The 12,919-nt window shown below is 42.0% G+C and overlaps 1 protein-coding gene across 1 annotated transcript in view; it reads left to right on the forward strand.

The window, feature by feature from the left end:
* MBTPS1 (membrane bound transcription factor peptidase, site 1) overlaps nt 1-12,919 on the forward strand; it is a 44,806-nt gene that overhangs the window by 17,787 nt on the left and 14,100 nt on the right. Inside the window, exons 11-16 of the mRNA XM_006268173.4 lie at nt 829-990; nt 1,659-1,803; nt 3,161-3,349; nt 3,945-4,117; nt 10,336-10,451; nt 11,442-11,598. Coding sequence (XP_006268235.2) covers nt 829-990; nt 1,659-1,803; nt 3,161-3,349; nt 3,945-4,117; nt 10,336-10,451; nt 11,442-11,598 — 942 coding nt within the window. The remainder of the gene's footprint in view (nt 1-828; nt 991-1,658; nt 1,804-3,160; nt 3,350-3,944; nt 4,118-10,335; nt 10,452-11,441; nt 11,599-12,919) is intronic.

Consider the following 12,919-nt stretch of genomic DNA (forward strand, 5'->3'; position numbering starts at 1 on the left):
GGCAACATTTGATTCACAGCTTGTAACATGACCATGAGAAGCATATTCATTAACCATTATTTTCTGCATGGCTGCTAACTTTGAAGAATCGTGATATAGTTCTTCAATTTGACATGTTAACTGGTCTCAAGAAAAATCTAATTCTATGGAGGAGAAGCTTGGGCCTAATAGATATATGGATTTGAATAAATATTCTATTTTGTTGTATTCTATTATCCATTTTTTTTATTGCCAGAAAGGGGAGAAAGCTCTAAAAGTTTAGCTTTACAAAAAACAGGATTCAGGTTTCAAACTTCAGGAGACTTCAGACAGGGACTAACATATCACTTTGTCTCAAAATATTGTTGATTGAATACGCTCAATTCTTAGGACAATGTTAAGAACGTGAGTCTTCAAACATACAGGAAAATGTTTCATTTTCACCTTCTGCAGTTCTATTGAAAAATTACTTGTTGCGAAATATTGTCTAATATAACTCTTGTGTACAGACTAAATGTCAGTTTTATGTTGTTTCAAAATGAACAGATTAAAGCAGTGGGGGCCAGATTTTATGGCAGGTGCACCACAGATTAGCTTCACACCTTCCCCAAATGCCACTCACATCCCTTTCCCATGCCTAATTGGCTGCTCTGCTTTTTGCTTCCTGCCCTATCTGCATCTCTGTTCCCTGTTCCTCCTCAGTCTCCCAAGTGCCCCACACAGAGGCTAGCCATCCCACAGGTGGGCCACCCCTGGATTAGAATATGTTGTTTTGTTTTATCATTTTATACTTGATGAGACAAGAGCAGGACTGCCAAATGTAATATTAATAACTATTTCTCAATTTAGCACGATTCAGAAGCGTGAAATGGTGAATCCAGCTAGCATGAAGCAGGCTCTCATTGCATCAGCGCGTAGGCTTCCTGGCGTAAACATGTTTGAACAAGGACATGGCAAGCTGGATCTTCTTAGAGCTTATCAGATTCTCAGTAGCTATAAACCACAGGCCAGGTTAGTTTTCATTATTAGTTAAGTAGTATCCTTTGGTTCTTTCAAAAGAAAGTTCCACATACGTTGTTTAGCTAAATAGTTTACGTACTAACTTTGTGAAAAAAGCTTGCATATAACTTAGAATTTCAAAATTGTAAGTTTTATATGCAAGTCTAATCTAGTCTAATGAACTTGCACATAATTTACAATTATTACTGTAAGTCTAATGAAAAGCCTCTGGTCAGAAGCCACTGTAATAACCCCAAAATTAGAGACCGAGAATGTGAACTTGTCTCTTCTTTCTTATGAAATCTTCTAAATTTTCCTTCTTTTTCTGAATCAGTTAAAACCTCGTGGTTTATAGTGGAAGATTTGGTATAGCATTAAGAATAATCTTTTGAGTAGCACAATAAAATAGAGAAATAATTCAGTTTTAGCTAGACATTGCGAATTCATTTTTCTGGGCTAAATTGTTTATTTTTTCCTTTTCTTCTAAAATAAAGAGTGTGAATTTTTTTCACACCCAGCTTTATCATGTTGGTTTTTAATTTTTTTTTAAAATATCTTGATAACAGCTGTAAGAGTGACTAGAATTTGCATGTTTTGCTTCTATTTAATATTCCAGTTATATGAAGTGTATACGAAGGTATTTATTTAACTGTATGCGTGTATGTATGCATTTATTTTAGTTTGAGTCCCAGCTATATTGACTTGACGGAATGCCCCTACATGTGGCCCTATTGCTCCCAACCTATTTACTATGGAGGAATGCCAACCATTGTTAATGTTACCATTCTTAATGGTATGGGAGTCACTGGGAGGATCGTAGACAAGGTAGGACTTATGCATGACTTGGAAAAAATAGCATGCTACATTAAAGTACTGTTGCGAAATAGTTCTTTAGTGAAGATTATTTCAGTCATAATTCTAGTAGAATAAATTTTCTGACTAGGGAGGGTGCCTCATTTAGTTTCCTTTATTTTTAAAAGGATGGTATCAACTTAGTGCAAGTACATAGTAAACTGGTAACATCTGTTCTCTAAAGATTACACTGGGGTTAATTTTAATTGTTGGTTTAGCTCTGTAAAAACCCTTCTAATTTGAATAATATGATATAGAGTCATCTTTAAATTTCTGGCAAGCCTTTTAACATGTTAGGGTACTCAAGCTGACCATGCCCATGTTGGTTTCTTGTGCTGGGGCAGAGCAGTCTCAGTGGAAGGTTATTAATCTCTGTTATCCTCCATTATGGTTCAAAATCTGAGTGTATTGACCATTCTCAGGACCTTCTGCAAAGACTGTCAAGTTACCTACAGTTGTTAGTGTGTGTAAATTGCAGGTAAACGATCTTAGTTTTTATGGGTCAGAATATATTTTAAGGTTGCCATTACGCAGAATTCTGTCTTCTAGGAATAGAAACATTTTATAAGATGCAGTGATATTGAGCAATTCCTAGTTTATTCCAAAATTGAAGCTTCTTTCAGAGTATATTGCCACCTCTCAGTAATGCAGCCAAAGCTAACAATCAGACCATCATCACTTGGATAGAGCTGCCTTAGGCATCACCCTTACTACTGCTGTATTGTATCCACTATTCTAGTATGCAGGGGCCCCCAAATAACCAGTCTGTTTTTGCTGAGCACAGTGCAGAAACTGATTAAAGACAGCCTCTGCCCTTCAGTGTTTTCAGTCTAATTCTTTGGCCCTCAATCTTTTGGTCCTGTGGGCCAGATTAGGCCCAGCTTGCCAGGATCAGGTGTCATGCTACTTTTCTTGGCTTGTGTGGCCTTCTGCCACCCAAGTTGGCTCCACATACTCAATCTAGCACACAGGGCCATGCTATCTAGCCCTTGGGGCTCCCCCTTCAGGCTCAGAAATTTGACAGCAGGGGAATGGCGGCTAACTGCCACCCCTTCTCCACTGCCAAATTTTTGGACTCCTGGGGAGCCCTGCAGGCCTGATAACAGGGCTCTGTGGGCCAGGTGTTGAGCACCCATGGTCTAAATAATTGGTGTATGGGAGTACTTGATAGCTGGCTTCTAGATTTCTGATTATTTTAATTTAGCACAATTTAATCTAAAAAATGATTTAGATTTTAAACCGTATATGTAAAGTATAGTGTATTTTCATTACAAATCTTTTTACCAACATTCCTGAATGTTTACTAACACCTTTTATTTTCACTCTGCAGCCAGATTGGCAGCCCTATTTACCACAAAATGGGGATAATATTGAAGTGGCTTTCTCATATTCCCTGGTGTTATGGCCTTGGTCAGGATATCTAGCAATATCAATCTCTGTGGCAAAGAAAGCAGCATCTTGGGAAGGCATTGCTCAAGGTCATGTTATGATCACAATATCATCCCCTGCAGAAAATGAAGTAAGCTTTCCTTGTGTTATAGTTATCTCATGTGATACATCAATATCAATGTTTAAGTGTTTACTTTAATTCTGTAAGATAAAATACCATTTGATTTGTGATCAGAGAGGAAGAGATTATTGAAGAATGGGCCAACAGATGAGAGCATGATCAAGAATGCTCTTAACCAAAAAAAAACAACCTGCCGACATGACCAAATCCCTAATGAGGTTAAACTAATATAAAATTAAGTACATTTTATGAAAAAGGGGTTGCTAATGAATAGAATTTATTTCTCTCTTCAAAAGAGCTCTTAAGATTCTTGAGAACTCTTTAAAATTTCAAATGTTTAAAGCAAACAGTACTATATTTTGAATTATGTGTATGTTTTCACTTAGTATAGAAAAACTGTTGGAGCACAGTGTTACTTATATTGGTTTTAGACCTCTTAGTTGCCATTTGTGGCACTGACATAGGAAACTAGATCCTCAATGTAGTGGATAGACTTTCCAAATAAAGATGGAACATAAGTTCTATTTTTAGACCTTTGGAACTTTAAATAAAACTGTGAACAGGGTATTGGAAAAAAGGATTTTGTTTTTGTTTTCTCTTTCAGTCTAAAAATGGTGCAGAACAGACTTCAACTGTGAAGCTTCCAATAAAAGTGAAGATTATTCCCACCCCTCCTCGTAGTAAGCGAGTCCTTTGGGATCAATATCATAATCTCCGTTATCCACCAGGGTACTTCCCCAGGGATAATTTGAGGATGAAGAATGATCCCTTAGATTGGTGTGTATCTTAGATTTTATTGATAAATACTCAGTATTTCCTGTAGTTTTGTTTCTTAGTACTGTATGTTGATAGCATGTTCTATCATGTTCCTCTAGAGAATATAATATATTTCCAGTATCATTCTTTGCAATAATTTCATGGAAGACTGCAGTCTGGAATATATTCCTGGCCTGTATCTGTGGTTTATTAGTAAATTACGGCCAGCTTTTTAAAGAAAAAAAAATGAAGGATGATATTTATTTGGAAATTTAATTTTTCCTCTTTCAAGGTTTTTAGAATCATATAAAATTAGGGATCTCAGGAGGTTATATAATCCCTGTCTAAACCATTCTAGACAGAAGTTTGTCTGACCTCCTGTGTAAGATGTCCAAGGATTGGAAGTCCACCACCTCTGTGTAACTTGTTTCAGTGTTTAACCACCCTCTTGTTGGAAAAGCACTTTCTCACATACAGCCTAAACTTCTTTCCTGCAATTTAAGAGCATTTCTCCTTGTCCTGTCCCTTGCAGCCACAGAGAACGGTCTTATTGCCATCCTCCATATAACCACCTCTTCAGGTATTCGAAGACTGTTATCAAATCTCACCTCAGTCTTTTCTTCAGACTTTCTTCAGACTCTTATTCCCATTCTTTTATCCTTTCTGTGCAAGACATGTTTTCCAGACCTCTATAAATTTTTATTGCCCTTCATTGGACTCTAATTTTCCCATGTCTTCTTTGAAGTGAGGGCCTCAAAACTAGACACAGTACTCCAAGTGAGGCCTCACCAGTTTCAAATACAGCAGAACAATCACTTCTCTGGACTTGCAGGTGAAACTTTTGTTCATACAGCCCAGTATGCTATTGGATTTTTGCAACAAGAGCACAGTGTTATATTCATTTAATCGTCCATAAGAATCCCTTCTTTGCAGTGCTATAGCCTAGCCGGTCATTCCCCAGTCTAAATTTAGGCATGCAGTTGTTCTGTCCCAAGTGCAGGACTTTTCACTTGTCCTACTAGATTTCATTTGCTTTATTTTGGACTGTCTCTCCAGTTTATCACCAACTTGCCATCCACAAATTTTTCTAAGCACGTACGGTACTCAATCCCGTGGTTCAAATCATTAATGAAGAGATTTCATAGACATTAGGGGTTGGAAGGGACCACATGAGATTGAGTCCAGCCCCCCTGCCATAGGCAGGAAGTCAGCTGGGATCAAGTGACCCCAGCAAGATATACATCCATATGTTTTTTTAAAAGAGTCCAGAGTAGGTGCTTTCAAGACTGTGGACGCTCACACTGTAAAGAACTTTTTTCTTATGTCTAGTCTAAATTGGCCTTCCTCAAGTTTATGGCCATTAGACCTTGTTATCACTTGGGGAGCTCTGGTGAACAGATGTTCTCCCAGGTCCTGATGTACCCCTCTTACATAATTGTAGGCTGCCACTGAGTCCCCCCTGAGCCCTCTCTTCTCCAGACTGAAGAGTCCCAAGTCCCTCAGCCTCTCCTCGTATGGCCTTCCCTCCAGGCCTTGGATCATAAGAGTGGCTCTCTTCTGGACTCTCTCAAGCTTCTCCACATTCCTCCTGAAGTGGGGGGCCCAATACTGGACGTAGTACTCCAGCTGCAGTCTCACCAGGGCTGAGTAAAGCGGGAGGATGACTTCTTTGGTTTTGCTTTGGTGTGCATCCACCAATGCATCTCGAGTTTAGTTTGCTTTGCCAGCCACAGCATAGCATTGGTGGCTCATATTCATCTTGTGGTCAATCAAGACCCCCAAGTCTCATTCGGTAATGGTGCTAGCGACTATAGCACTACCAAGCCTGTAAGTATGTTGAGGGTTCTTCCTGCTGAGGTACAGCACTTTACACTTCTCTACATTGAAGGCCATCATGTTTTGGTCGGCCCACCTTGAGATCGTATCCAGATTGGCCTGTATCCTCAGCCTGTCCTGTGATGTGACCGCCCTCCCCCATAATTTGATATCATCTGTGAACTCTGCCATTTTGCATTGGACTCCTGAATCCAAATCACTAATATAGATGTTAAAGAGTACTGTCCCAAGTACCAAGCCTTGAGGGACTCCACTGGTCACCCTGTGCCACGTGGATTTGCTCTCGTCAACTAGTACTCTTTGGGTCCGACCCTGTAGCCAGTTGCCTAGCCATCGGACTGTAAGATGACGAAGGCCACAGTTCCCCAGCTTAACCATGAGGACATCATGGGGAACAATGTCAAAGTCTTTCTTGAAATCCAGATATATGACGTCCACATCATCTCCCTTGTCCAGGGCACGTGTTACCTGGTCACATCTAGAAGGAGATGAGGTTGGTCAGGCAAGACCTGCCAGTCCCAAAGCCATGTTGGCTGGCATTCAGATGCTTGCCTTCTGTTAGACTGGTGTTGATAAATCCCTTGACAGTTTTTTCCAGGCTTTTTCCAGGGATGCACATCAGACTGATTGATTGGTCTATAATTCCCCGGGTCATCCCTCATGCTTTTCTTGAAGATGGGGACCACGTTTGCTCTTTTCCAGTCTTCTGGCTCCTTGCCTGAGTGCCACAAATTTTCAAATATCTCTGAAGTATATCTATTTCATATATATCTTGTGGGATGTATTGATGTCTGCCAGCTCCTTCAAGACTCTCGGGTGCATTCTGTCTGGGCCCATGGACTTGTGAATATCCAGTTTCTCAAGGTGTTCCCTCCCAGAATGGTTTGTGTCCTTTCTGCAAGTGTGATCCTCCTGGGAGGGTGAAAAACCAATGCAAAAAAGTCATTTAGGAGACTGGCCTTTTCTTGGTAGTCAGTTGCCCTGTTGGGGCCCAATGCTATCTTTGTTCTTTTTTCAACTTCCCACGTATCTGAAGAAGGACTTTTTGTTGTCCTTGATTCCCGTAGCTAGCCTGAGTTCGGTTTGTGCCTTGTCTTTTCTTAACCACTCTCTAAAGGTGCAGGCTAGTGCTGAGTAGTCCTGTTTGGGGTTGCTTCCTATTTCCCAGTTGGTGTAGGCCTCTCTTTTGAGTTTAATGAGGTCCCAAGAGTTCCTTGTTCAGCCAGGGGGCTTCCTTGCCCATTGACTGCATTTCTTGCAAGATGGTATGGCATCCCTGTGCTTCTAGGATGTTTTTGAGAGAGAACCATTCCTTATGTAATCCCTTTCCTAGGAGGGTATGGCCTCTAATTGCCTGACTGACCAATTCTATGAGTTTGCAAAAGTCAGCCTTCCCAAAGTTAAGGATTTCTGTTTTACTGAGGTTGCCAGCTCTTCGGTGAACTAAGAACGTGACCAATTCATGGTCGCTGTCACCAAGCTTCCTCTTGATCCTCACATTGCTCACCAGGTCCTCCCCTTTGGCCAGGACCAGATCAAGCAATGCCTCTCCCCTAGTTGGCCCATAGACCTCCTGCGTTAGGTAGAGGTCATCAATGCAAGTGAGAAAGCTATGTGACTTGTCAGATTTGGCCGTGCGCTCATCCCAAGAGATGTCAGGGAAGTTGAAATCCCCCATGACGATTATGCATTGGGAGCACATGGCTTCAACCAGCTCCCTGTTGAATTCCTGATCCAGTTCTTCCTCTTGGTGGGGAGGTCTATAGTAGACTCCTACAGGTATGTCACCCTCCCCATGTTCTCCTCATGTTTTGACCTAGAGGGTCTCAAGACACCTTTCCTGGTTAGAAAACTCAATCTGCAGGGAGGTGAACTGATCCTTGACATAGAGAGCAACACTCCCACCCCGCTTCCCCACACCATCTCTCTTATACTAGATGTAACCCTCTAAGGCCACTGGCCAATCATAGGTGGAGTCCCACCAGGTCTCCGTAATCCCTACAAGGTCATATCCATTTTCACATAGAAGGGCCAGTTCCTCATGCTTATTTCCTAAACCCCTGGTGTTTATGTACAGGCAGTTAAGTCTGCCATGAGAAGTCCAGTGCTTCCCTGAGGGGTGAAGCGGGACCTTTCCTTGGACTGTCGTCAGAGTGGGTTCCCTTGGGCTGCCCAAGTTATTGGTAATGCAGCTGACCCAACCTGGGCCAGTACTATTAATAGACCGCCCATCCCCCAGTGGTCTTAGTTTAAAGCCCTGTCAAGAAGGTCAGCCATTCTGGTTGATAAGAGATTCTTCCCTTTCCAGGTGGGGTGGAGGCCATCCCTTCCCAACAGTCCGCTACCTCTGAAGTGCGGACTGTAGTCGAGGAAGCTAACCCCCTCATGATGGCACCGTTACTAGAGTCTTCTGTTCACCTCACCGATGCACCTATCCCTCCGGAGCCCGTGTCCTGTGGCTGGGAGGATCAAAGAAAAAAACTCTGTGTCCCCAGCCCCTTGAGCCCAGCCCCCAGAGCCCTGTAGTCATGCATGACCCAGCCCAAACTGCCCTGTGCCATATCATTGACGCCCACATGGATGAGTAGCATGGGATGGTGGTGGCATGGCATGGAATATTAAACAAGAGTGGACCCAGGACAGACTTCTGAGGAACACCACTAAATACTTCTGATTAGACATTGAGCCATTAATGGCTACTTGTTTGTCATGGTGATCTGACCAGTTATATAGCCACTTTACAGTGTTTTCACCTGTATTGTATTTCCTTAACTTACTAATGAAAATATCATGGAAGACAGTGTCAGGAGCATTGATAAAGCAAAGGTACATTATGTCCACCTCTTAATTTACATCCACCTTGTCATAGAAGGAGATCAGGTTGGTCAGACATGCCTTGCGCTTAATAAATTCAAGTTGTCTGTTCCTGATCACCTTGTTCTGCTCCAGGTGCTTAGAAATAGATTCCTTAATGATTAATTCCAGGGTCTTTCCAGGTGTCAAGGTCAGACTGGTCAGTCTGTAATTCCACAGTTCTTTCTTCCTTTTCTTAAAGATGGGTATTATATTTGACCTTTTCTAGTCATTGGGACCTCACTTGATCTCCAGGATATTCTCAAGGATAATAGCCAATGCCTTTTGGTATTACCTCAGCTGGTTCCTTGAGTACTTGAGGATACATCCCATCTCCCTGTTGACTTGAAAATACCCAGATTTTCTAAATAATCCCTAATCTTGTCTACTATTCCAGGGTGTTTTGCTTACACAGGCAAAGGGAGGGGGCAGGAGGAGAGGAGAATCCATGAGTCTTTTTTTATCCTTTATTTTAATATGTGAGTGTGGTACTTCTCATTTACCTCCCTTTTCCTGGTAAGGGAGTACAAGCAATGTTCACTGTCTGTACTGGCACCAGAACTGACCTGAGCAGGCCGTGGGACCCGTGACAAATCAGCCTATGCAGGGCCCCATCCCTGCTCCGATCCCATGCGCCCTGGACCCAAAGAAGCTGCCTCTGCAATCTGTAGCAGCGTTGTCAGCACTGGGGTGGGGGTAGCAAGTGGCAGGACATGAAGCTGGTGGTGGTGGTGCAGAGTTGCCGTAGCCATTCCTCCCAGCTCTGCAGGGCCCCCTGAAAGCGCAGGGCCTGGGGCAGTCTCCCCAATTCGCCCCCTCTAGGGATGGTCCTGACTGGCACTCAATCATTAGAGTGGATCTGGCTAATAGAAATGCCTTTCATTGATTCCTCATACCTACAGGAGTCTGTATGAGGGTAAAAGAGAGCTTACTCCTGTGTCTGGTATGAGTAGAGGGGACAGCTACAGGCAGCATGTGGGAGGAAGTATACAATGAAACACTAAGGAGAACCACGCATGTTTCAGGGTGCAGGATGGCTGCCTCTGAATAACTGCCTGGTGCATAGGGATATGTGCTGTCTTCTTCTTAGAAGGGCTCTTTGCAAATTGCCAGGAGCTGTTTCGGGCTGGTTTCAGCAATTGTCTAAAGAAAGTGCTGCTTATGCATTCCATCACTTGATAGCTGAAGCTGCTCTCGCTGGCTTTTCGGTGTGCAGAAAAAACTAAGAGCATGTTTTTAATGTAGTAGTTTTCCTGAAGTATAACTAAAAAAATTGCAAATGTAGTTTGTGAGTAACTCAATCTACACATTAACTTGAGTTAGTTTGATTGTATCATTTATTGTAATATGATTAGGGTTCTACTCAATTCACAGTTTTGCAGTTTTTGTGGAAACTGCAAAATCCTGGAATCCAAGAATGATTGCGAATGGAGAACTAGAGATCCTGATTGGAACATGTCACTTGTAGACTAGAAAATATTCTATAACACAATGATACAATATAAGTTGCTGTGTGGTATTATTGTTTACCTTTATTTTATTTTTATTAGGAATGGTGACCATATCCACACAAACTTCAGGGATATGTACCAGCACCTGAGAAGCATGGGCTATTTTGTTGAGGTTCTTGGTTCTCCATTTACATGTTTTGATGCTAGTCAATATGGTAAATATCAGAAAGCTTCATTGTTTGCATTTAATTAACTTGTTTTAGGAGCTTTAAAGGTATTGAGAACATTGGAAAAAACACAGTGGAGTAAAATTTGGTAAGAAGATAATACCATAAATTTGTTTTTAATTATGCAAGTTTCACCATGGCATTCTACATGGATTGGTGATAAAATTAGTCATTTTCTCTTTCATTATGTTGAAAAGCATGAATACACTGAAAAGGGAAATTCCTAATTCAGTCTGTGTCAATGATTTGGTCTCCCTGCTCCATTGTATCTAGAACAGTATGTAACAGCTTCCAACTGTGATGAGTCCTTTAGACAGCTTAAATTTTGTTAAAGTGTCTGGGTACGATGAGGCTTGTGTGAATTGCAAGCTTAACACACAAATTCCCACCTGAGAAATGCTTCATTTCAACTGTGCTTTTTACAAAATGTTTAGGGAAGTAGGCTGGAAGGGACCTTCTGAGGTCCTGTAGTCCAGCCTTCTGCTCGGGGCAGGGTGATCCCTGATGAAACCATCCTGATCAAGCATCTGTTAACATTTCTTTTGGGGGCAATAATATTGCACAGGAAAGTGGTGAAATGATTCTCTGTCATTCACTTCAGGTGCAGGAATGAGGAGGTGTGACTAATTTTTTCCTCTGTTCATGGAGTGAGGGTAGGGTAGCTACTTACTGCAGAGCCATAGAATTGCCTAGTGCAGGTCAGCTCTGGTGGAGTCTGTCCCCCCACCTCCCCATTTGGCTGTGGTGCACTCTACAGTGTACCTGCCCTCTCCATAGAGTATCTTCCTGTGTAATGGGGCAAGGGAGCATTCTTCAGAGATTGCAGGGTGGCTTCTTCAGATCAGATTTTGGACACGTTAACTTGAAAGCATGGAACACTTGTGCTGATGCTGCCTCACTGTTAGGTCTCAAAGTAGAGATAACGCTATACTGATTCATCCTTCAGACATTTTGAATTCCTTTGCTCTCTTTATGTAGGGACTTTATTGATGGTGGACAGTGAAGAAGAGTATTTCCCTGAAGAAATCACCAAACTGAGGAGGGATGTTGATAAAGGACTCTCACTCATAGTTTTCAGTGACTGGTACAATACTTCAGTAATGAGAAAAGTAAAGTTCTATGATGAAAATACAAGGTATGAGTTTCTTTGTATTCTTGTGAGAATCAAAACACGATTGCTACCTATAAGGAAGGTACTATAATGAACTGCAGTCATATTAGCTTAGTATTTGCAGTATTTTCCATAGTAAGAATAAGGAAAAGAATGCTGGAAATGCAAAATTACCTTTATCTTTAAAACAAAGAGGTTTCTGAGGGTAACTCCTATATGTGCCATCCAAGGTATTAGAATATCGGATAGGGGTACACCGATAGAGGTTTTTTGGGCTGATACCGATAGCCGATTTTAAAGGAGGCATATCAGCTGATCCAGGGGCACATGCCCCCCATGCCCTCCTGGGGTGCACGCAGTGGTGGGAGCCAGCCCTACTCCCTGCGCCCCCTGGACGAGCAGCAGCTCTGTCCTGTGCTCCGCCATGGCTGGGCAGTACCTACCCCACTCCTGCCCCAGCACCACTCCCTCCCTCGCTGCAGGGGCCTTGATCTGCACCCGTGCACCCTCCCGCCTCTTCCTCCCCCCCTCCCCTTCCACCACAACAGACTTACTAGCTGGACACAGCTCTCCAAGCTGCCCAGCTGTACTCCTCGCTGCCCATGTGCTGCACTGTGGCTGCATGCATGCACTGGGCATTTATTGGCCACATCAGACAAAAAAAGCTGATTTCCAGTGCCGTCAATTTTCTTTATATCGGTGCTGATCTGATATCAGACCGATGTATCGGTACCTCTAATATCAGATAACATAGTCATTTCCTACAATTTGTCATTTATGCTCTCTTTCCCATTCTTCCTAAAATTGACAATTGTTTCACTTCTTTGGACACTCGTTGCTTTCTCTCTTCTCTTTATATTTGGGGCATTTACAGATTGTATCTTACATAAAGTTATTCATCTAAAGACTGCAAGTGGTCCAGCTGTAAATAGGATAGAGAAAGCAATGAATACATAGAATAGAGGTGGTATGAATTGGCTAAATTACCCAGTATTTCAATATGTTGAATGTTTCCCTATATTTTATAAAGGGGAAGAGTGTATTGTTGCTTCTGATTTAAGGAAAAATTAGTAGTTTGAAAATTAAAAAATAACTAAGGATAATAATCTATTAGTTTCAGGGAGTGGGGGGCAGGGAGATGGATAGTGCCCAAGTTGTCCTGTCAACTGTTGGATAGACAATATTTTCTTTATTAAAGGCTGTTATTTTTCATTTTGACAGCAAGCCACCTTTTTAAATGATTTGACTCTTGCTGTTTTCTTACCCCAGCCAAACCTAGCATGCATAAGTCAAAGAGTTTATTTATAAGATGTTTTATGTCCTCTTCTAAAGCACGCTACGAAGC

The sequence above is a fragment of the Alligator mississippiensis genome, chromosome 10, assembly GCF_030867095.1.
Source record: "Alligator mississippiensis isolate rAllMis1 chromosome 10, rAllMis1, whole genome shotgun sequence".
Taxonomy (NCBI): Eukaryota; Metazoa; Chordata; order Crocodylia; family Alligatoridae; genus Alligator; species Alligator mississippiensis.